We start from the raw sequence: 21,033 nt of genomic DNA, 5'->3' as shown, positions 1-21,033 counted from the left end.
GAGAAAAGAGAGAGAAAGAGAGAGCGACAGAGTGGCAGAGAAAGAGGGAACGACACAGAGAGAGCGACAAAGTGAGAGAGACACACACACACACAGAGAGAGAGAGAATTTAGAATTTTTTTTTGTATGTCCGCGTCCACCAACATGGACACCACCGACAGGCGTCAGAAATGGAGCACCAAGCTCCCATTTTGAACATACGAGAGAACGTTATTCATACACCATGTGTCTCTGAAGGTGTCCACGTTGTCAGTAAGAGCATAAAACTGGAAGTCCACTCTGATCCAGGCTGCCAAGAGTCCTTTCAGCATAAAGTCAGGGTCAACTGACCCCTGAGCGAAAACACAGTTCTTCCGAGTCTTCCAGATGGCCAACTTGGCAAGTCCACAAAGCAGGTTAATTAAAACATGCAACTTCCTGGATTATGTTCGATATTTTGGACAAAAAATAAACAAGTCCATAGTGAACAACAAACCAAGCCCATGAAACCACCTCCCCATCAACCCAAACAGCCCTGACTCCAGGTTGAAGAAGAAGGAACTGGGTGCATCCATGTCCTTGATGTTCACAAACTGAGCCTTCACTATCACCCCTTTCACCCTCTCCTGTAATAGGGCACCCAGCTCTGCCCTCTTCCCCTGCATCAGACCATGCTTGTCAGGAGCCCCAGCTGTATGTAGGTTGGCCTGAATGTCCATAATGTCCTTCTCAAGCACTGCCATGGCTACCTTGACCCTAGCTGTAGAATAGGAAGTGTATTGTTGACGCAGAACCAGAGTCTGAGTTTTGCCAGCCTCCCACCACTGACTCACTGTCCCAAATGTCCCCTGCCAACCCCTCCAGAAACCCCCAAAACATTCAAATAAATCACAAGAAGTGTTGTCTCTCAAAAGTTTGTTGTTGAATTTCCAGTAAGTGTTGAACCTCTGAGTGTGTGAGTGCAATATTTCTGTGGTGATGAGATGATGATCTGAAAAACCAACTGGCTGAATGAAACTCCTGCCTAATCTGTTCCTGAATGAGTGTGATATATAAATCCAGTCAAGCCTGGCTGCAGACACCACCCCATCTGAAACCCATGTGTACTGTCTGTCCTGTGGGTGTGTGACCCTCCTTGTGTCCTACAAATCCACCTCACATAAAAAACCAGCCAGAGGAACCCGACTGCAAATGTGGCTCCTCACCAACCCCAACCAGTGACATATGAAAGTGCAATACAGTGCAATTAAAGTCACCCCCAACACTAAACAGTCACCAGGATCCTGTTGAACTAAAATGTCCCTCACCTCATTCTGTGCGTAAATATTCGTAAACACCATGGTCAGCCCTTCGACCTGAGCCCTGATCAACAGAACCCGACCCTGCACAATCTCAGTGGTGGATAAAACAGTGATGTTAAGTTGAGGAGAAAACAAAACCGCCCCTCCAGCACTGATTTTGGAGCCATAACTTTGATAAAACTGTCCCCTCCACCACTGAGCCTAGTCCACTTCATTATCAGCATCAGAGTGAGTCTCCTGCAGGAACAACACGTAACCCCTTTTGTTTAAAGTGCTCAGAGACCAAAGCCCTCCTCTGCCCGGCTCTGCCACCGTTCATGTTCAGAGAGCCCACCTTCAGATGCTGCCCGTGGACTGAGTAGAGAGAGAACAGAGAGAAAGACAGATGGAGAAGATAGAACACCCAGTGAGACACACTCATACTCTGTCTGGTGGATTTACAACCCCTGAGACCTCACCCCCGCTTGGACAGAGATTCCTTCCCCAAAGCAGTGATGTGTTTCCTGAGTCTGTACCGTTTCTTCTCATCCAGCTTGTCCAAGCCAACGAACTTCCTCAACACTTTAACAGATTTAACAAATTTCTCTGTATTGGGAAAATAATCCGCAACTTTCATTGATTTACCAAATGAATCATTCAGGAAGCTGTTGATGTCCTGCAGCGTGTACAGATCACTGCTCTGAGAGAAGGAACTGGTGTGAACATGCTGGAGTCCGAATCATAATCCATGTTGTCATCATTCATATTTTGAGTCCGTGGAGGTTTGGGGTCTCCTGGGCATTCACCCTGTCCAACGGCGACCAAGGACTCACCCACAGCAGAAACATCAGTGTCGACCGCAGAAGGAGAGACAGAAACGTCACCCAGACCGACCTCAGAACCATCAGTCACCACAGCATCAGTCAACCCAGAATGTTCATTTGTCATCTGATCAGAAGTTACACTGACAGCTTCAGGCTCAGAGACACCCTGCTGCAGAGAAACAGCCTCTTTCTGCACACTGGGCCCCTCCCCTGGACCAGACACCGACACCGGTGCTCCGAGGCCAAAGGCCCCGGAACCGAACCCGAGGCCGCCGACACCGATGCCCCAGACACATCGCATTTATGACCGACGTCCCCACATTCAAAACAATTCATGCCTCCTGAACTGGCATAAACCATGTAAAAAGAGTCTTCATGTTGGACTCTGATGGACACCTCCAGAGTCTGGGTCGGACAGTTCAGGAACATGAACACCTGACAATGGAAGGACTGAACATGGTGAAGTTTCTCGCTCTTACAGCCCAGAAAAATCATCTTAAAACTGGTGGCATACTTCCCGAACCGCTGCAATTCCCAACTGAGAGCCTCGTTTGAAGCAATTGGAGTAACCCCGGAAATAATGATTTTGGTGGACGGAGTGTAAAGAGGAGAAGCCTGCAGGTAAGAATCATTCAGATAAACCCCACTTTCAACAAGCTGAACAGAGAAACGCTCCTCACACAGAAAAACCACCACGGCTCTGTTCATCCTGGACGCAAACGTTAAGTTCTCATGTCCAACCTGCTCACCCACAGCCAGCAGGACATCCTCTACAGACACAGCCGGGTCAGGGACCACCCTCACCCCATGACGGAGAGAGAGGGAGAGAGAGAGAGAGAGAGAAAGCTCCTTGTTCTGGGTTGAATGAAATCTCCTTTTGTCCCTTTTTGTCATCCAAGATGACATCAGCTGCTCAGAGTGTCTGTTTAAAGTTTTCAGGTGATCAGTTACTTACAACTCTTTGAAGCTGACTGGTGAAGCGCCTAAAGGCAGCTTGGTTGTGATTTGGGGTTTTGCACATAAAACAAACTTGTGTGTTGTCCATGGGGATCCACGGGCTCCAGACTGGGTCGTGTTTATAAAACAGGTAGCTGACATTTTTCAAGAGTGGGAATAAATTATGCAAAATTTCTATCATTTATTTTAACCGAAAATGAGAACGTTTTGGTGGATGTTGTGTTTTCAACTGGTAAGGTTGAGATATTTCCTTTATTCAGAGCTCATCTGGTTACCAGCGACTGATTCAGGGTGACATCAGCGTCCACTGTTGTTAACTAATATCATTAATTTCTCCAAAACTATTAGTCTGATCAACTTTCGTTTTCACAGCGTTTATACCCAAAATAACATAAACAAACTAAACAGCAAATGTCAACTCTCCCCAGTTTGTCCATGATCACACAGACAGACACACAGACACACATAGACACACACGAACACAAACAGAGGCCACTTGGCTTTCAGTATATAGATTGAAATAAATGAAACCTCTTGTCCATGTTGACAAATTTAATTCAGTCTTTTGTAATTAGAAGCTTTCAGGTCACTTCCCTGTTCAATTCCAAATTTCTCTTCTTCCACCACTAGGGGACGCTCCAGAAGTTTGTTGATGATCTGTTTGAGACGGTGTTCAGTATCGCTCACCGCGGCTCTGCACTGCCTTTGGCTATTAAATACATGTTTGACTTTCTGGACGAGCAGGCCGACAAACGGCAGATCAGCGACCCAGACGTCCGGCACACGTGGAAGAGCAACTGGTGAGAGATGGACGGCGCCAGTGCCGACACTGCCCCTGGTGTCACATGATCAGTGCTGAGTGTGTCTGTGCTGTGTCCGTCTGTCTGTCTGCAGCCTTCCACTCAGGTTCTGGGTGAACGTGATCAAAAACCCTCAGTTTGTGTTCGACATCCATAAGAGCAGCATCACTGACGCATGCCTGTCGGTTGTTGCTCAAACCTTCATGGACTCCTGCTCCACGTCTGAACACCGGCTGGGTAAAGACTCTCCATCCAACAAGCTGCTCTACGCAAAAGACATCCCCAACTACAAAAACTGGGTGGAGAGGTATCTAGCACGCGAACTATATGAAATACAGAACTATAGATGCCTAGCTAACATGCTAATAGCTTAGTAAAATGCAGTCGCTGGGTCGGAGGTAGCCAACATGCTACATATATGAAATGCAGCTACAATAGCTGGCTGAGAGGGCGCTAATGTGCTAATGGCTTCTCGTTTTTGTCCTCTAGGTACTACAGGGACATTTCAAAGATGCCCAGCATCAGCGATCAGGACATGGACGCCTACTTGGTGGAGCAGTCCCGTCTCCATGGCAACGAGTTCAACACACTGAGCGCACTCAGTGAGCTATATTTCTACATCAACAAGTACAAGGAAGAGGTGAGTGGGCGGAGCCACACTTAGTGATGGTGTCACCGCCCTGACTGTGACTCTGCTGGATGGAATGGAGTCACACCGTTTGTGATGGTCCTGGATTCAGGCTTTCAGTGACATCCTGGACTTGTCCTTAAATGCATTACTGCGTCTTTCAGGAGGACAGAACACAGCGTGTGCCTTTGTTCACGCAGCAAAGTGCGAGAAACTGCAGTGTGCACTGTGGTGGACTGTGTGTAGATTTGATCAGTGTCACGCTGCTTGTTGTAGCATCTATAGAGCACCATGCGATGCGCATTATGATGTAACACGGGAAAAAACGACAGCGGTCCCACCACAGACATTTTGAACATGATGGAGTTGCTGTGTTGCTGATGTCACCGAGATGCACGCGTGCTGTGCAGACGCTGCAATAAGACAGTGGTGACTAAACGCACGTTCATTTCACATCGTTGTGCAGTGAACCGCCAACGTCATTGAGTGAGCTCATTATGTCAATAAGCACAACGAAGGAGTTATGAAGTGGTGAGGAGTCGCTACAAAATATAAAGTGGTGAGGAGTTGTTATGAAATATGAAGCGGTGAGGAGTATTTTATGAAATGGTGAGGAGTCATTATGAAATATGAAGTGATGAGAAGTCATTGTAAAGCAGTGAGGAATTGTTGTGATGTATTGAGTTGTGACCAAATGTGAAGCGGTGATGAGCTGTTACATAATATGAAGTAGTGAGGAGTTGTTATGAAATATGAAGTGGTGAGGAGGAGTTGTTATGCCGTGAGGAGTTATTATGAAATATGAAGTGGTGAGGAGTTGTGATGCGGTGAGGAGTTATTATGAAATATGAAGTAGTGAGGAGTTGTTGCAAAATATGAAGTGGTGAGGGGTTGTGATGCATGAGGACTCGTTATATAATATAATATGAATTGGTGAGGAGTCGTTATGAAATATGAAGTGATGAGAAGCCATTGTGAAGCAGTGAGGAATTGTTGTGATGCGTTCGGGAGTTGTTACCAAATATGAAGTGGTGATGAGTTGTTACATAATATGAAGTGGTGAGGAGTCAATGTGAAATATGAAGTGGTGAGGAGTCATTAGGAAATATGAAGCGGTGAGGAGTCATTAGGAAATATGAAGCGGTGAGGAGTCATTAGGAAATATGAAGCGGTGAGGAGTCATTACATAATATGAAGCGGTGAGGAGTCATTGTGAAATATGAAGTTATGAGAGGTCATTGTGAAGCAGGGAGGAATTGTGGTGCGTTGAGGAGTTGTTACCAAATGTGAAGCGATGATGAGCTGTTACATAATATGAAGCAGTGAGGAGTTGTTATGAAATATTAAGTGGTGAGGAGTTGTGATGCGTTGAGGAGTTGCTATTAAATATGAAGTGATGAGTCGTTACAAAATATGAAGTGATGATGTGATGAGTCGTCATGATGCGGTGAGGAGTCGTCATGATGCGGTGAGGAGTCGTCATGATGCGGTGAGGAGTCGTCATGATACGGTGAGGAGTCGTCGTGATGCGGTGAGGAGTCTTCATGATGTGGTGAGGAATTATGATCCAGTGAGGAGTCATCATGATCTGGTGAGAAGTCGTCGTGATGCCGTGAGGAGTCGTCGTGATGTGGTGAGGAGTTGTGATGCGGTGAGTTGTCGTGATGCGGTGAGGAGTTGTCGTGATGCGGTGAGGAGTTATAATGTGATGAGGAGTCTTCATGATGCGGTGAGGAGTCTTCATGATGCGGTGAGGAATTATGATGAGGTGAGGAGTCGTGATGCGGTGAAGAGTCTTCATGATGTGATGAGGAGTTATGATGCGGTGAGGAGTCGTCATGATGCGGTGAGGAATTATGATGAGGTGAGGAGTCTTCATGATGTGATGAGGAGTTATGATGCGGTGAGGAGTCGTCATGATGCGGTGAGGAATTATGATGAGGTGAGAAGCCTTCATGATGTGATGAGGAGTTATGATGCGGTGAGGAGTCATCATGATGCGGTGAGGAATTATGATGAGGTGAGGAGTCTTCATGATGTGATGAGGAGTTATGATGCGGTGAGGAGTCATCATGATGCGGTGAGGAATTATGATGAGGTGAGGAGTCTTCATGATGTGATGAGGAGTTATGAGGTGGTGAGGAGTCGTCATGATGCGGTGAGCAATTATGATGTGAGGAGTTTTCATGATGCGGTGAGGAGTCTTCATGATGCGGTGAGGAATTATGATGAGGTGAGGAGTCGTGATGCGGTGAAGAGTCTTCATGATGTGATGAGGAGTTATGATGCGGTGAGGAGTTATGATGTGATGAGGAGTCTTCATGATGCGGTGAGGAGTCTTCATGATGCGGTGAGGAATTATGATGCGGTGAGGAGTCTTCATGATGTGATGAGGAGTTATGATGAGGTGAGGAGTCTTCATGATGTGATAAGGAGTTATGATGGGGTGAGGAGTCGTCATGATGCGGTGAGGAATTATGATGTGAGGAGTTTTCATGATGCGGTGAGGAGTCTTCATGATGCGGTGAGGAATTATGATGAGGTGAGGAGTCGTGATGCGGTGAAGAGTCTTCATGATGTGATGAGGAGTTATGATGCGGTGAGGAGTTATGATGTGATGAGGAGTCTTCATGATGCGGTGAGGAGTCTTCATGATGCGGTGAGGAATTATGATGCGGTGAGGAGTCTTCATGATGTGATGAGGAGTTATGATGCGGTGAGGAGTCGTCATGATGCGGTGAGGAATTATGATGAGGTGAGGAGTCTTCATGATGTGATAAGGAGTTATGATGGGGTGAGGAGTCGTCATGATGCGGTGAGCAATTATGATGTGAGGAGTTTTCATGATGTGATGAGGAGTTATGATGGGGTGAGGAGTCTTCATGATGCTGTGAGGAGTCTTCATGATGCGGTGAGGAGTCGTCATGATGGGGTGTGGAGTTATGATGTGGTGTGGAGCTATGAAACGTGAGCTGGCATCATGGCTCGTTCTCGTGTTTCTTAGAGCGGTCCTCTGTCTCCACAGATCCTGACGGCGTTGGACAGAGACGGATACTGTCGCAAACACAAGCTGAGACAAAAACTGGAGCAAGCCATCAACCTGATGTCAGGAAGCAGCTGAAAGGGGCGTTGCCCCACAGCGACGGACAGATGGCTGAACGGGAGAAAGGGGCGGTGAGGGCAAGGAGAGCGTTGAACCCTTCTGAACTGTTTGACAGTCAGCTGACAGGACCTGTTGGACTGAACCTCAGCCACAACTCCAGTCCATCGATCCATCAATAATTTATTTGTCAGGTGATTGATTGATCATGAACTCTAGGAGCCCCGCTGCCACCTGCTGGTGGAGTTTTGAGTGGAAATAAACTTCCAAATGGATTACGATGCATTTCGAATCTGACATCAAAGAACCTTCTGGATGCATCTGTCGGTTTGGATTTGACTCCACCATCGCTGGGAGCGGAGATCAAAGTGCCAGGCGGCTGTGGAACGGCCCAGAGGGACTCTGGTTTCATGAACCAGAGGACATGAACCCGTCCTCAGTCTAGAACTCGAGGCCTGAGGTTAAGATCAAGGGGTCAAGCCATGTTTCCTTGAAAGCTAGTGACTGCATGGTTCAGACTTGACCTGGTCTGAAAGATCCAGAACCCCACACTGGGTTTGATCCGACCCTGAAGCCACACTGCGGTCTGGAGAGATCCAGACTGAACACCAGAAGGTCAAGTCGAGGCCTTCAAACTGATGTCATTATTTTGGACCTTTTGTCCTCATCTTCAAATTCTTCTCCCCATCTGGAAGTCTCGGGACTTCAGGTCACGTTTTCCAGAAGCCTCGAGAGTCCAGGATTCAAAAGGTTTTTGTTGAAGCTTTAAGGGACAAAAAAATGCTGAGTGTCAGTATGACATTTGAACCACTGGAAGTGACAGTTTGACCCAGGACAGTTTCAGTCCAACCACATCAGGATCGAGAAGTTTCTAAGTCGCTGCTTTTTTTCTGTTCTGGACAATCAGTTTATACCACAGCACACTGAGCCCGATGCCTAACGACCGACCAGATCCTGTGTCCAAAATCCTCCCTGTCCTCCTGCTCCTCTGATTATTCATCATCTGACCTCCTACTTTTACTTTCCCTCCTTCCCTTCTTACCCCTTCCTTCCTTCCATCCCTTCTCAGTTCCTCTTTGAGTCCACTTCTGCTTTTCCCCTGTCACTCCTTCTTTGTCATTGGTTAGTTATGCTGGTCTCTGGCCCTCCTATTGGCCAGGACGTCTAAGTTGCTGTACTGCCCGACCAATGAAGACTGTGGAATTCACAAGAGCTGTGAATAAAAGTGAACCTACAGAATACATTCCAGCAGGCATCAGGTGAGGTCTGAACATTTTATTGAAGAACTTTTATGGTGAGACTGACCCGTGCGTTTCAGGACCAAGGTGGAACTGGGTTTGGATTCTGGATCAGCCTCCTATCTGGGACTCTGCCAAATAAATCTTTGGTATTTGCAAAAAGGAAAAAAAAAGGTTCTGGATCTGGTTCATGCTGACTGCATGCTGCAGTCCGAGCCGAGTGCCATGGAACCACTGGACCAGATCTGTCAGAGCGGGACTGGACTTGGACCAAACGGCCCGGTATGTACTCTTACTGGGCCGGACTTCAGACTTGTGGCCATAACTGTAAACAACAAAGACAGATTATAGAAATAATGATGAAATATAGAAATAAAAGAGGAAAAGAGAAATATTGAAACATTAAAGCAAAATAAGAACTTTGTGGATTTTCAGGAACTGAAGTTGTATAAAGTTAAGTGTTTGTTTTGTCAAAGTTTGGGGACAGAACCAGGACGTGGATCAACCACTAACCAACCCAACCACCAGACCGGACCAACCCAGATCAGACCCAGAGACTGTTCTGGTTCTGAGCAGATAAACAGGAGGAGACTGAGACCAAAAACTTTTTGGTGTTTGTCTCCCGGTCAGTGTTGGATGGACTGGTTTTGCCTGGTTTGGCTCGTGTTCTGTGGACGGACTTCAGTTGCTCTCTTACGTTGCGTTTGGGTGCTTTCAGACTGTCGGCTCCTCACTGAACAGCAGAGATCTGCTTTGGTTAGTTTTTCTGATACCAGGCACAGTCCAAGAACCTGAACCCGAGTCCACTGGACAAACTGGTCTGACACACCTTCAGTTCTCGGCACAATCTCTACTTGCACAGAAAATAAAGATCATTTTTTAAGTAATTAACTTTATTACAAAAATAATTTCAGAGTAAAAACTAACCTGTGAGTGAGCGTTAAATATTCAAACCGCCGTCAATCTGAACCCAGTGTGAACGCACCCGAGTCTCATTCTGAACGATACTAAGCTTCAGACAGACTGTGTCACGGCACGCTGACTCCCTCACACGCACACACATGCAAACACACACACACACACCATCACATACAGCCTAGTTCAAAATAATGAAGCCTGACTGCTGATTTGCATTGCATTTGTCATGAACAAGCCATTATTTTAATTAGCACCATCCATATTTATCTGTGAGTTCCCTATAGTCTCTTTGACAGGTACTGAAAATTTCATTGAAAAATTCCGCACGATTCCAGAGATATGCACGAAATTTACCCCAAAAACAGCACTGTTTTCATCAATTATGTGTGACACTGATATTTAGCATTATCATTTAAAGTTGAATGTTAAAGAAACAACGTTGTATTTTGTCAGTTTGATTGTTTGTGCTTCATACTAACACACAGTAATACATTTTTGTAAAGGTAGAAATGTCATTTCCTAGAAAAAATATGTTTCTAAAGCAAGGTAAAACTGTCGCACGTGTAACGCTGAGAATAAGCCCTTGATTTATGTGTGTCAAAACCTTAGCTATATCTCCTACTCTGCTTCAATAGAATAATTATATTACTTGTTCAATAATACCAGGAACTAATGGACAGAATTTCTTTGTTTCAGGCTTCTGCAGACTAAAGAAGATACCTCCAACTGTTGTCGCAAGCATTGCGCTCTAGCACATTATAGTATACGGTAGTGTTCAGAATAATAGTAGTGCTATTGACTAAAAAGATTAATCCAGGTTTTGAGTATATTTCTTATTGTTACATGGGAAACAAGGTACCAGTAGATTCAGTAGATACTCACAAATCCAACAAGACCAAGCATTCATGATATGCACACTCTTAAGGCTATGAAATTGGGCTATTAGTAAAAAAAAAAAGTAGAACAGGGGGTGTTCACAATAATAGTAGTGTGGCATTCGGCCAGTGAGTTTATCAATTTTGTGGAACAAACAGGTGTGAATCAGGTGTCCCCTATGTAAGGATGAAGCCAGCACCTGTTGAACATGCTTTTCTCTTTGAAAGCCTGAGGAAAATGGGACATTCAAGACATTGTTCAGAAGAACAGGGTAGTTTGATTAAAAAGTTGATTGGAGAGGGGAAAACTTATAAGCAGGTGCAAAAAATTATAGGCTCTTCATCCACATTGATCTCCAATGCTTTCAAATGGACAAAAAAAAACAGAGACGCGTGGAAGAAAACGGAAAACAACCATCAAAATGGATAGAAGAATAACCATAATGGCAAAGGCTCACCCATTGATCAGTTCCAGGATGATCAAAGACAGTCTGGAGTTACCTGTACATGCTGTGACCCCGCAAAGTCCCTCTGTTAAATAAAAGACGTGCAGAAGAGGTTACAATTTGCCAAAGAACACATCAACTGGCCTAAAGAGAAATGGAGGAATATTTTGTGGACTGATGAGAGTAAAATTGTTCTTTTTGGGTCCAAGGGCCACAGACAGTTTGTGAGACGACCCCCAAACTCTGAATTCAAGCCACAGTTCACAGTGAAGACAGTGAAGCATGGTGGTGCAAGCATCATGATATGGGCATGTTTCTCCTACTATGGTGTTGGGCCTATATATCGCATACCAGGTATCATGGATCAGTTTGGATAGGTCAAAATACTTGAAGAGGTCATGTTGCCTTATGCTGAAGAGGACATGCCCTTGAAATGGGTGTTTCAACAAGACAATGACCCCAAGCACACTAGTAAACGAACAAAATCTTAGTTCCAAACCAACAACATTAATGCCTCGCAGATGTGAAGAAATCATGAAAAACTGTGGTTATACAACTAAATACTAGTTTAGTGATTCACAGGATTGCTAAAAAAGCAGTTTGAACACAATAGTTTTGAGTTTGTAGCGTCAACAGCAGATGCTACTATTATTCTGAACACTACTGTATATGCACTGATAATTTCTAGCAATGACTGAACCGAGACCAATTAAAATATTGAAACTCTGATATATAACCATACCTAAAATGATAACATTTCACAAAAAAGACCACTTTTAAATTTTGATGGTTATGTCACACTTTGGCTTCATTATTTTTGAACTAGGCCATACAAACTCACACACGCACCATCACACACACATACAAACACATACACACATCACACACACATACAAACTCATACACACAATCACACACATACAAACACATCATCACACACACACTTCTGTGGTTGAAGTTGGTACATAAATTATTGTTTTTTGTAATCACAGGTGGTGTGCGGGGCCAGAGCACTGATTGGCCAGTTCAGCAGCTGACTTAGATTGTTTATAATCGACCTTTAAATAAAGCTGGAGACTTTTTCCAGCTTTATTAACAGCACTTCGTTCTGTGAACGTTCCAGCAAACGCGATCAATTCAACTGCAATCATTCAAACGTCTGCAGCTTCAGTTTCACAGAAACTTAAATCAGCAAACACGTTTTAAGTGTGTGGCCTGTTTTTACTGGAAGTTTGACACTACTGCGCCTCCCTATGGCCATCTGGGACACTACACAGTTACAAGAGGAGGACGAAGAGTCCAAATAAATCCTCTTGTTTTCCTGCTGCAGTGGAAGGGAGGAGGAGAGAGGAGCAAGTGGAGGAACAAAAGGAGGAGGAGAGTGAGGAGCGAAGGCAGGAACAGGAGGAGAGTGAGGAGCGAGGGGAGGGACAGGAGGAGGAAGAGGAGAGTGAGGAGTGAGGGGAGGGACAGGGGGAGGAGAGACAGGAGGAGGAGGAGAGTGAGGAGCGAGTGGAGGGAACGGAGGAGGAGGAGAGTGAGGAGCGAGTGGAGGGACCGGAGGAGGAGGAGAGAGAGGAGTGAGGGGAGGGGCAGGAGGAGGAGAGAGAGGAGTGAGGGGAGGGGCAGGAGGAGGAGAGAGAGGAGCAAGGGGAGGGACAGGAGGAGGAGGAGAGTGAAGAGCGAGAGGAGGGATAGGAGGAGGAGAGTGAGGAGCGAGAGGAGGGACAGGAGGAGGAGAGTGAGGAGCGAGGGGAGGGACAGGAGGAGGAGAGTGAGGAGCGAGGGGAGGGACAGGAGGAGGAGGGTGAGTAGCGAGGGGAGGGACAGGAGGAGGAGAGTGAGGAGCGAGGGGAGGAACAGGATGATTGAGCTGCTCTCAGTGATCTCTTGTTGCTGCTGACCGCTGTTGGCGGTCGGGGCAGAGTCTGTGACTAGCAGTGAACTGTGGTGTTCCTCAGGGGTGTGTTCTGGCTCCAACACTCCAGTTGGACTGGGTTTATAATTGTTGTGGAGGACAGGTTCACTGATGTTGACTTCGCAGACGATGCTGTGATCTTTGTGGACTCTGACACTCTGTCTGCAGCACTGGAGAAGCTGAGTGAGGAACCAGAGTGTCTGGGTTCATGATGGTTCTGGATCCAGCCTAAGATCCAAGCTTTCAGTCACTTCCTGCACTTGTCCATCAGAAGTGTCTCTGTATGTGGACTAAGTGCTGGATTTGTAGCGACGTTCACTGATCTCAGCTTTGACCTTCATGTCTCTGGGTCCTCGGCCTTTGAAAACGAGAGATGTCTGGGAAGATCTTACGGAGTCATGAGGTCAGAGGTGTTTTGATGATGCCGATGTCTTTGCAGGAGAATGAAGGTCCACGTCACTTCCTGTCTTACTGTCTGGTTGTCAGTCTTGGAGTCTAAGCAGTGTCCTAAGGTGAGGACCGGATGTCTTTTGTCCCAGGTCTCTGTGGGTCCTGCTGGAATTACTTTGTGTCCAATGAGTGGTTACTTAGTCTTAGTGAGCCTCAGATGAGGAGGATCACTGACACTAAGGGAACATCAGACACCACATTTAGTCCATGTGATGAGTTTCTCTGGACATGATCCAGGACATAGGTGTCTCAGTGTGGAGGACCCCAGAGACTGGAGAAGGTCAAGGACACACTCACATTTCACCTGGTTGCAGCAGGTCGATGGTTTCTTTGGAGGATGGATCTGTTGTTTGTTTGCACGGTTGCCATCCACGATACAGAGCGATTCTGTGGATGTAGCACTTTTACATCTGAATCAGAAGCTCAAAGTGTTTTACAATGATGACTCACATTCATGCTAATGTCCACGTGCTGAACCAAGGATCCTCTGGTCTCCAGCCCACCGCTTCACCACTGGACCATCTTCAGATGTTACTTTGATGATTTTGCAGTAATGTAACTTCCCGTTTGCTTTGATGCTGCTCAGTTTGGACTTTGTCTCCGTCTGTGGGTCTTAACGTGAAATTTGCACATATTACCCCACCAGATGTAGCGCCTCCCAGAGGACTGGTGAATGACACTGAAATTTCATTGCCGTTTCATAAAATCCGCCAAACTCACAAACATTTGGAGCTGAACTTTTTACAAATAAAGTTTCTGGATTTTCAGTCAAACTCAATTTCACTCAAACTTTATCAGAAATGTTGAAGTGTGTTTGTTTGTTTTTCCGCTGTTTACTTGAAGCTGATTTATGATGTAAACAAACAGCTGTGAGGAGGTCAGCGGCCGGGCCGGGGCTAATTCCTGGAACTGTCCGTCCACAGACAGTCAGATATTTATGATTTTCTCTTTAATTTATTTGGTCATTGTATTTAATGTGGGAGGAGTTTGTACAGCATTACAGATGTCAGCGTTTTATTTTTCTTTTTTTTCTCCTGCACAGTTTTAGCATTCAGTGTCCAAGTGCATGCTGGGAAACGACCCAAGGAATCATCCTGAAAACGTCGTTTTTTTTTTAAGCCTGCATATCAATAACAATCAGTGTTTGCTTTGAAAACAAATCTGATCATCCGAAATTACACAGATCAGTACATTTGAGTGATTAGAGTCAGGTTCATTTAACTCACATTCAACTGTTGGTTAATTTTTGTAAAGAGAATTAATTTCATATAAATTTGGACAGAGATGTTTGGGCTGAGGACAGAAGAGACGGGTCGCTGTCCCTCACTCGCTGATTTGCTGAGTGACCATGAGGTCATCAATAAGCTGAGACCGACGTCACACCTGCAGGTTTTTGGTGGCTCCCCTCATGGGTCGCGTTTTGGGAACAATCAACTTTTCATCACGCTGGGATTCAGGATTTTATTCCAGCTGAAATAAGCAAAACTTTTTCATCGTCTAAATTTGTGCTTCAGAAGCAAAATAACTTTTTTTTTTTTTTTTCTTTTTTTTTTTTTATTTATTTTTCTTTTTTGAGGGGATTTTTTAAATTGATCTATTTATAGATTTCTACACAGCAGGTGAAAGATGTGACCCCCCCCCCAGAAAAAAGTAAATAAACAGGCGTTTGTCTCAATTTAACTGAGTTACTTTGATTGACGAGTTGATTATCTTAAAAAATCAGATTTACAGAAATGTTGTGAGTGAAGTGAGAAATAAAAACTTATTCTGACCAGGTGGTGGCGCTGTGCAGATGCTCCAGTGGGTGGGGGAGTTATAACCTCATGAAGCCCCTGGGCGAGGGACAGGTGAGGGGAGCCACAGAGGATCACGTGACCTCTCAGCTTCTCAGACTGTTTTTAAAAAGGCCAGACTCCAGCTTTCTGCCTGCTCGGCTCCTGTTTGGGTCAGCAGCCCCGCAGTTGAGAAACCCGGCTCACGGTAGAGTCTGAGATTGCTGACGTACCATGTGGTGACGCGCTGTGATGTCACGTGCCGGAAGGTCGTTGTGTTTCAAAGATTCACTGCTGATCAGCGTTTAATAAAATATTTCTGTTAATTAGAATCGATTATTGACTCTCAGGTTTTTCATGTTAAACTCTGCCTGTGATTACCTCTGATTGATTATTGGAGTATTGATTATCCATTCGCTCATTCTCACACTTCGCCTTGAGGCAGTGTGTTTTTTCCCAGGATGTAGTCACAGCCCGTGGCCTTGGTTTGATTTTTGCCAAGTTGAAATGTAAGGACGAGGAGTCTCCATGTAATAGCCTGTGTCGGTTCTTCATCGCCTTCTGCTCAGTTTGTAAATTTGTGTGACTTCACTAAAGTGTAAACAAACGTCCACTCGTCTTTGTGTCTTATTCAACGTGTTTCTGCTCAAACTATTTTTTTAACACTCTGTAAAGTACCACACTCTCTTACACGCACACAGTATCACATGCAGTATATAACCAAAATTTGCAGGACATGGAACCAAACGTGCATATATATATATATATATATATATATATATATATATATACACGAGGTCTGTTAGAAAAGTATCCGACCTTGCATCAGCCAAGCTTGAACCTTCGTGCACATGCGTGAGTTTTTTCACGCCTGTCGGTTGCGTCATTCGCCTGTGGGCAGGCTTTGAGTGAGCACTGGTCCAGCCCCCTCGTCGGATTTTCATTGTCAGGGAAGTGGCTGAGCGACTGCCGCTTTGCTCCATGAAAATTTTTTCAGAAACTGTGAGACAGTGTCAAAATTCTAACTGTGTGGCTATACGGTGGAAATAAGATAAAATATAAAAGATAAAAAGATAAAATAAATAAAGATAAAATATAATTAAACCAACCATGTATATTATATACTATTCTGTCTATATCAGGTGGAAGGAGGTGATGTCTCCGCAGTTTACGGTCCAATGGCACCAAGATCCAATTCTTTGGCGAATCTGTTTCACCATCACCTGGAGACTCAAAACAGAACTTTAACTTCACACATTTGATATGGAGGCGATTGAAGGGAATCTTGTTCAGCAATAACAATGTAAATAAATCTGAGACCCAGGGCATCATGTCAGTATTTGCATAAAAGCAGAAATAATGTTTCACCAAGCAGTATTGATGGATACACTGATAATGCTAGAACAAAATAATAAAAAAAACCTGCACACTTACTCATTGGTTACTTCCTTTAATGTGACAATGTTTCGATCCCACTGGATCTTCCTCTAGTGAAACTTTCACTGAGTATGCCCCTCTCATATATAACATCTGCTCCCTGATTTTATGACCATAAAAAATGTTTTATACATCTTATCTCCACAAAAAAAAAACACATTAAAAATTGGAAATTTAAAAACATAAAAGATATATACAGTACAATTACAGAAAGTGCTTAATATCATAATCCTAGTTAAGGCCATAAAGCTTGAGTTTGTAATGTGTATATGTGGATGCTCTCTCTTTTTAAGAGCAGCCTGTTGATGTCCCCTCCTCTTCTTGGGGGTTCTATATGCTCAATCCCAATGTATTTTAGAAAGGAGACAGGCTGCTGTGCTTCCTTAAAATGAGCAGCAACAGGACTTCTTGAGTCCTAGTTCCAAATACTGCATCTGTGCTCTGCTATTCGAGTTTTTAATACTCTACATGTTTTACCTACATAACCCAGTCCACATGGGCATTTTAAGAGATATATGACATTCTTTGTTGAACATGTAATTGTCCCTTTAATTTTGAATGTCTTTCCAGACACTGGGTGTGTGTAGGTCTTACATTTGTAAGTAAAAATGCACTGTATGCAAAATTGCAAAAATTATTGGACAAAAGAGAAATCACAAAGAAAGAGGTTGAGTACATGACAGTTACTCATCCCAAAATTCCTGTATTTTATATGTTACCAAAAATACATAAAGATTCAAAGAAGCCCCCAGCAGTGGTGTAGTCTACATTTTTGAAGTGGGTAGACTGTGTTTTTTGCCCGTCATCAACCTCGTGCGTTGCGCCCCGGTTATTAACATTTTTAAAACCATAACAACAAATAGATCTATACTTTCCGTCTGATCATTTATATTCTATATTTGCCACTATAAATGTGAGAAATGTGTCAGAATGTCAGTAAGTAATTTGCACCAACTGCAAAATACAGTATACGAGGTCTCTTAGATAATAAACCGACCCTTTTATTTTTTTTTTAACTATATGGATTTGAATGACATGCGATTACACCAATCATGCTTGAACCCTCGTGCGCATGCGTGAGTTTTTTCACGCGTGTCGGTGACGTCATTTCCCTGTGGGCAGGCCTTGAGTGAGATGTGGTCCCGCCCTCTCGGCTGAATTCCTTTGTTTCACACGCTGCTCGAGACGGCGCGCGTTGCTTTATCAAACTTTTTTCAGGACCTGTGAGGAATATCCGAGTGGACACTATTCGAGAAATTAAGCTGGTTTTCTGTGAAAAGTTTAACGGCTGATGAGAGATTATGGGGTGTTTCTGTCGGTGTAAGGACTTCCCACGGAGCGGGACGTCCTGCAGCGCTTCCAGGCGCTGTCGTCGGCCTGTTTAGAGCTGGAAACATCCTAATTTAAGGCTTAATTCACCCAGGACATCGTGAGAGAACAGAGAAGATTCAGAAGAGGCTGGCATGAGGAATTTATGCGGACATTCCACTGTTTAAGGACATTTTTTTAATGAAAGACGTACGCGCAAATTCGCCGAGTCGTTTAACAGCTTGGGCATGTTCCAACTTGCCCGTTAAGATTTCCAACGGAGGTGTTTTTCCTGCCGCGACCCCCCGCGGTCGGGTCCAGCCCGACATGCGACTCTGCCCGCACGTTCTTTCATTACAAAATGACCGTTAACAATGGAATGTCCGAATAAACTCCTCATGCCGACTTCTTCTGAAAATTCTCTGTTCTCTGACGACTTACTGCGTCAACAGAGCCTGAAATGTGGAAGTTTTCAACTTGAAACGGCGAGACGCTGCCGCCTCGAAGCGCAGATCGCCGTCAGGCGCCGTGGACCGTCCTTAAAGCGACACTACCAGACCAAAATCTCTCATCAGCCGTTAAAATTTTTACCGAAAACCAGCTGAATTTATTGAATGGTGTCCACTCAGTTGTGCCTTACAGTTTTGAAAAAATTTTTATCAAACAAAGCAACAGTCTCTGAGCCATTCCTAAACAATGAAAAAAATCGACGAGCGGGTGGGCGACTCCTCACTCAAAGACTGCCCACAGGCGAATGACGTAACCGACAGGCGTGAAAAAACTCTCGCATGCCCACGAGGGTTCAAGCATGTCTGATGTAATCACACGTGATTCAAATCCATATGGTTTTTGAAAAAATAATAAGATTGGATACTTTTCTAATAGACCTCGTACAACAGTAAATCTAAAAGAGTGATTAAAAAAATACAAAGATCAAATACATTTATTTTTTTGGCATCTGAAAATCTAATTTAACAAAGAAATTTAATCAGGTCATAAACCAGGAATACACAATGTTTAAATCCAGCGAAAAGTATCATATGCAAGCTACTGTGTATTGTTTAACAGTAAATAAGACTTTAAGTCACAGTCACTCAAAAAAAGTGACTGTGACTCCTTGTTATTAAGAAAGAAAAGTTCTCTTAACAATAATAAGGAGCAGATTATTGCCTCCCAACTAAGTATATTGCAAGAGTTCACTTTTCCTCCCTCTATTTAGTCTCGGATATGAGCCTGTACTGTCAAATTCAGCAGCTGCAAGATTCACCCTTCATATAATCCGCATGGCCCCATGTTGTTTGTGGACAGTTTAGGCGCATAAACAAAAACAAAACAGAACACACCGGTCTACATGAGCATGCACTGGCTGCAGAGCCTCACGCCTCCTACCACAATCTCTGTTGAAGCTGACAGTCCATCATCAGGTCCAGACGGGGGAGTGGAACCTGTAGGCTTTGTGGTCCATAAGGAAACCTACCCAGTATAAACAAGCTAGTATTAGTATACGTTAAGTTCCATTAAAACAGCAGCTAGGCTGAAGGACAGAAACTAGCTCCCAGAAAATTCACATACAACAATGAAAATATGGTAGATGCTTTACTTTGCAGAAACCTTTTCAACCCATGACAAAAACATTGTAGGCCAAATCAGTGGCACAAAAGCATAGTATGAAGACAACCAACTAACTAACTAAGACAACCATGCAACTACTGAGAGTATGCCACTTACCAATTCCAGTCATTTTAAAACTACACAATCCAACAGCCAACGGGACTCAAGCTCAAGAGACATCTGTAGATTACGGGCAAAATTCTATTATTTTTTAAGCTGTTTCATTTTATATTTTAACAATAAATGAACGGATCATTAAAAATGTCCACGAATCAAAGTGAAAAGACATTTGCACAAGTAGAAGCTCTCCACTTATTGTGCTCAAATTCATATTTTAGAAATGACTGTCCTGATAACAACATTAAAAGGCAATTACATATTTTGTCAAAATTACAAGTTGAAATGACCATTAAAAAAAATTAAGAGGTTTATGTCACAGAAATCCTACTTTACAATTACTGCAGTCATTGTTAAATTATTTCCTGTTGCATTTATAATAAACATTTGTATTTATTTAAAGTGTCTGTTTTTCTGGTTGAAATGAGATATAAATGTTTTTCTGGTTGAAATGAGATATAAATAATCTACCAGACTTTAAAAAATGTACAAATTTCCATGTTGTTTTGTCTAAAAATAAATGTCTGAGGTTCCTTATGTTAAACAAGAAATTATCTAATCTGAAATAACAGGTGGTTTTAATTTACAGATGAAAGGTTTCTAAAGAACCATTTATTGATTTATTTAGCTATTTTAATTACAAGTGTTCTAAACTTTTTTTTTTAACAGTAATCAGAAATTCTGAGGTAACAAACAACAACAAAAACATTTCCAAGAATTTTTCTTCAGAAAACTTCTCCATAAATGAGCAGTCCTGTGACATGTTTGTTTTGTACAGATCAGTGGTTTATTTCTACACCGATCCATTTTGTACAGATCAGTGGTTTCTGCCACTAGTCTTCCGTGTTTTGGCCTGACGCGTCGTTCCTATTGGACAACGCAAAGGTATGTCACAACTCAGAAAGTTGGATGTACTTGAAGTTTGTCCACGTCAGCCTGCCGACAAGCGGCAATGCGCGCTCCCGTCAGCATCTAAAAAGCAACGCGTCTCATTGACAATAATGCTTTTTAGACCGTTTTTTTGACGCATCTGACGTATTCACTTGATCATCTGACTTGATCCCCATGTACAGACAGAGACTTAAACTCTCTAAACCTGTTGTGAGGCTGTCTAAAGTGTGGATCAATGAAGCTGTAGAGGAGCTACGCGTGTGCTTGGCCACCACGGATTGGGATATGTTTGAGGCTTCAACAGACAGTCTAGATGACTACACGGACACTGTGATGTCATATATTCATTTCTGTGAAGACAGCATCATCCCACAGCGCACCAGGGTGAGATATAACAATGACAAGCTCTGGTTCACACCTAAACTCCAGCAGCTCCGTCAGCAGAAAGAGGTGGCTTTCAGAGAAGGACACAGAGACAGCTATA

At 43.8% G+C, this 21,033-nt stretch overlaps 1 protein-coding gene and 2 long non-coding RNA genes across 3 annotated transcripts in view; 1 reads left to right on the top strand and 2 right to left on the bottom strand.

The window, feature by feature from the left end:
• The window catches only part of plxna3 (plexin A3), a 148,110-nt gene extending 139,690 nt beyond the window's left edge, over positions 1-8,420 (top strand). The window contains exons 34-37 of the mRNA XM_034171875.1: positions 3,671-3,840; positions 3,935-4,147; positions 4,330-4,480; positions 7,494-8,420. Coding sequence (XP_034027766.1) covers positions 3,671-3,840; positions 3,935-4,147; positions 4,330-4,480; positions 7,494-7,589 — 630 coding nt within the window. The 3' untranslated portion in view covers positions 7,590-8,420. The remainder of the gene's footprint in view (positions 1-3,670; positions 3,841-3,934; positions 4,148-4,329; positions 4,481-7,493) is intronic.
• LOC117511935 lies at positions 8,326-20,470 on the bottom strand. Its single transcript, XR_004561152.1, has 3 exons — positions 20,458-20,470; positions 11,988-11,991; positions 8,326-8,556 (listed from the first exon to the last, which is right to left on the bottom strand). It is a non-coding gene; the product is annotated as an uncharacterized LOC117511935 (long non-coding RNA).
• On the bottom strand, positions 14,261-15,399 carry LOC117511936. Its single transcript, XR_004561153.1, has 2 exons — positions 15,327-15,399; positions 14,261-15,289 (listed from the first exon to the last, which is right to left on the bottom strand). It is a non-coding gene; the product is annotated as an uncharacterized LOC117511936 (long non-coding RNA).
• Positions 20,471-21,033: the final 563 nt, after the last annotated feature.

Source organism: Thalassophryne amazonica, chromosome 6 (genome assembly GCF_902500255.1).
Source record: "Thalassophryne amazonica chromosome 6, fThaAma1.1, whole genome shotgun sequence".
NCBI lineage: Eukaryota > Metazoa > Chordata > Actinopteri > Batrachoidiformes > Batrachoididae > Thalassophryne > Thalassophryne amazonica.
The sequence above is the reverse complement of the archived record's forward strand: the minus strand, read 5'-3'. Positions and strand labels throughout refer to the sequence as shown.